This window comes from Lycium barbarum, chromosome 2 (assembly GCF_019175385.1).
Source record: "Lycium barbarum isolate Lr01 chromosome 2, ASM1917538v2, whole genome shotgun sequence".
NCBI lineage: Eukaryota > Viridiplantae > Streptophyta > Magnoliopsida > Solanales > Solanaceae > Lycium > Lycium barbarum.
Genome location: NC_083338.1, coordinates 113,679,296 through 113,683,191, shown reverse-complemented (window position 1 = coordinate 113,683,191; position 3,896 = coordinate 113,679,296). Strand labels below are relative to the sequence as shown.

Below are 3,896 nucleotides of genomic sequence, written 5' to 3'. Positions count from 1 at the left end.
TTTTACTCCCTTTCAAAGGGAAAAATAGCTACACCCAAACGCACGGTGTTTTTCCTTGAAATAAATGTTTGTTTCGTTTTTATGTGTCATGACGTGTGTTTTCTTCGAACAAGGTCTTCTGGCTCTCCCGGGAGGTGTGATTGCTGACTTCTGATAGAACTTTTGAGACCTTTCTCAAAAATTGTGCCCCAGTTTTAGGATTCGCTCTGAGAGACCCTTGCTTTGTCTTGTTATATATGAATTTTTGAGGTTCCTTCAAAAAATCTGCCCCAGTGTATTGCTTTACTTTGTCACTTTCCTCGTTGATTGTTTCCGATAGGAATTTTTGAGATTCCCTCAAAAATTCGGCCCCAGTGTAGGGTTGACGTTTAGCCATCTCTCGTGCCAATCCTTGTGTTCTGATCTCGTTGTCTTTTGTCTCTAAGGTCTGCTAAGGGTTTTTCAGGTTTTTCTTTTATGACGACCGAGCTCGAAAGCGCCTACGTATCTTGTCGCAGCAGGAATTCAGGTCGAACGTAATTCGAAATAAAATAACTGAGTTTTGGTTTCTACTAATAATGTGACCGGGTCCGATATGGACTGCCTACATATCCCACTGTGGGGAAGTCAGGTCATTGCGTAGTTCATTACATGGATGATTGTTTCTTCCCTATTCTATTACAGAAGTACGATTACAAGCAAAAGGTACGATTTCAAGGAAATGATGATGCAATTACAAGCAAATAGAATTCTAAACATATTATCTCTCGAGTGTGTCTGTATTGATAGCTTTGGGCCACTCTTGTTCGTCCATCTCGGCTAGGACTACGGCTCCTTCCGAGAGTACTTTCCTGACCATGTATAGCTCTTACCAGTTTGGCGCGAATTTTCCTTTGTATTCTTCTTGGTGGGGGAAGACTCGCTTGAGCACTAGTTGCCCAATTTGGAAGAGTCGGGCTCTGACTTGCTTGTTGAAAGCACGAGACATCCTTTGTTTGTACAGCTGTCCGTGGCATACTGCCACCATTCTCTTTTCTTCTATCATGGTCAATTGTTCGTAGCGGTTTCTGACCCATTCTGTATCATTTAGCTCTGCCTCTTGGATGATCCTGAGTGAAGGGATTTTCACTTCTACAGGTATGACCACTTCGGTACCATAGACAAGGAGATATGGGGTTGCTGCGGTGGAAGTTCGAGTTGTCGTTCTGTATCCCAACAAAGCATAAGACAACTGCTTATGCCAATTCTTGTAATTGTTGATCATCTTTATCAAGATTGTTTTGATGTTCTTATTGGCAGCCTCTACGACTTCGTTCATCTGTGGCCGGTAAGCGATAGCGTTTCTGTGGGTAATCGTGAATTGTTCACAGATGTCCTTCATCAAATGGCTATTCAGATTGGTACCATTTCTTGTGATGATGGATTCCGGTACACCGAAATGACATATCAGATTGTTTTTTATGAAGTCAGCCACAACTTTCTTGGTCACTGACTTGTGTGAAGTTGCTTTCACCCATTTAGTGAAGTAGTCAATGGTGATAAGATGAAACGATGTCCGTTGGTGGCTGGCGGCTTGATGGGTCCTATGACGTCCATTCCCTATGCCACGAATGGCCAAGGCGAGCTCATCGCATGTAATTCTGTGTGGGGGAACCTTGATCAGATCTCCGTGTATCTGACACTAATGGCACTTTTGCACAAATTTACAGGAGTCGTGCTCCATGGTCATCCAGTAATATCCTGTCCTCATGATTTTCTTAGCAAGGATGAATCCATTCATGTGGGGTCCGCATGCCCCTGTATGCACCTCTTTTAGCAATTTTGTAGCCCCTTCAGCGTCTACGCACTTGAGCAACCGAGTCGGGGATTCTTTTGTACAATACTTCTTTGTTCAAGAAGAACCCATTAGCCAACCTCCTAATGGTCTTCTTTTGATTTGCTGAACTCTCTGAGGGATACTCTCTTTTTTCCAGGTAGGCTTTGATGTCGGCACATGGTTGGTCATCCGGCTCGGCCTCGACATGGGCGTAGTGAGCCTGTTCTTCTCTTAGTGTGATCTCTAGTGGATCAATGTGAGTAATCTCGGAGTGCTGGATCATGGAGGCTATCGTAGCCAATGCGTCAGCAAACTCATTTTGAGCCCTCAGAGTATGCCTGGAATCAATACTTTTGAATCTTCCGCACAACCTTTGTACTAGATTCACACATGGGAGTATCTTATCATTTCTGGTTGCCCAATTTCCTTTCATTTGATTTATGAGCAAATCAGAGTCCCCGATTACCAACAACTCTTGTATGTTCATGTCTAATGCTATCCTGAGGCCGAAGAAACACACTTTTTATTCTGCCATGTTGTTGGTGCATCTGAAGCTGAGTTTTGCAGCCATCGGATAATTCTGTCTTGTTTCTGATATTAACACCGCTCCGATGCCTGATCCTTTGTAATTGACTGCTCCATCGAAGAACAATCTCTAGCCTGAGTATGGTTTTGCCACCTCTTATTCCATCACCATCGCTTCTTCATCTGGGAAGAAAGTTCGTAATGATTCAAGTTCATCATCAATGGGACTTTCTGCCAGCAGGTCAACTAGGGCTTGTCCTTTGATTAACTTCTGTGCTACGTATACGATGTCGAATTCACTCAGTAGCATCTGCCGTTTAGCCAATTTTCCTACGGGCATCAGTTGCCAGAAAATGTATCTTAATGGATCCATTCTAGATATGAGATGAGTGGTGAACACCGATTGGTAGTGCCTCATCTTTTGAGCAATCTAGGTCAAAGCACAACAGATTTTCTATATGAGCGTATACCGCGCCTCGCAGGATGTGAATTTCTTGCTCAAATAGTAGATGGCATGTTCCTTTTTTCCCTCTTCATCATGCTGGGCGAGCATGCACCCGAAAGCATTTTCTGATACCGACAGGTACAGTAACAGAGGATTCTCTTGCCTGGGCGGCACCAAGACGGGAGGATTGGAAAGATATCTCTTGATTTTTTCAAATGCCTCTCGTCATTCTTCCGTCCAATTTGTGGGAGCATTTTTCTTGAGCAATTTAAGGATTGACTCCATAATCACAGTCGATTGGGTGATGAACCGTCCAATGTAGTTTAACCTTCCCAAGAAGCTCATAGACTTCTTTCTTGATTTTGGGAGGCGGAAACTCCTGGATTGCTTTGATTTTGGTAGGATCCAGTTCAATACCACTGCGGTTGACTATGAATCTTAGCAATTTACCTGCAGGCACTCCAAATACGCACTTTGCAGGGTTTAGTCTTAGATTGAACTTGCGAAGTCTGTCGAAGAACTTGCACAAGTGCGCAGTATGTTCTGAGCTTTCCCTTGATTTTATGATGACATCGTCCGCATAGAGTTTAATTTCTCGATGCATCATATCGTGGAACAGGTTAGTCATATCTCTCATACATGTAGCGCTGGCATTTTTGAGGCCGAACAGTATCACTCTGTAATTGTAGACCCCTCAAGGGGTGATGAAGGCTGTTTTTTCTGCATCTTCTTCGCTCATGAGTATTTGATGGTACCCGACAAAACAATCCATGAATGACTGCAGCTCATGCTTGGCGCAGTTATCTATTAGAATGTGGATGTCTGGGAGAGAAAAGTTATCTTTCTGACTGGCCCGGTTGAGATCTCAGTAGTCCGCACAGATACGAATCTTTCCGTCCTTTTTGGGTACTGGCACTATGTTGACCACCTAATTGGGGTAGGACGTCACCTCCGCTATTCCAGACTTGATCTGTTTCTCTACTTCGTTCTTTATCCTGATACTTATGTCTGGCTTAAATATTCTCGCCTTTCGCTTGACTGGGGCAAAACCCTCCTTGATGGGTAATATGTGGGCCACTATTTCAGTGCTCAATCATGGCATATCTGCGTATGACCAAAAGACGAGAAAAT

General features: G+C 43.6%; 1 protein-coding gene across 1 annotated transcript; it reads right to left on the bottom strand.

Annotated features, from left to right (window-relative positions):
• Positions 1–1,811: 1,811 nt before the first annotated feature.
• LOC132628758 (uncharacterized) lies at positions 1,812–2,282 on the bottom strand. The gene has a single exon (XM_060344524.1). It carries the CDS (start codon positions 2,280–2,282, stop codon positions 1,812–1,814), a length of 471 nt encoding a protein of 156 aa, XP_060200507.1.
• Between the last annotated feature and the right edge of the window lie 1,614 nt (positions 2,283–3,896).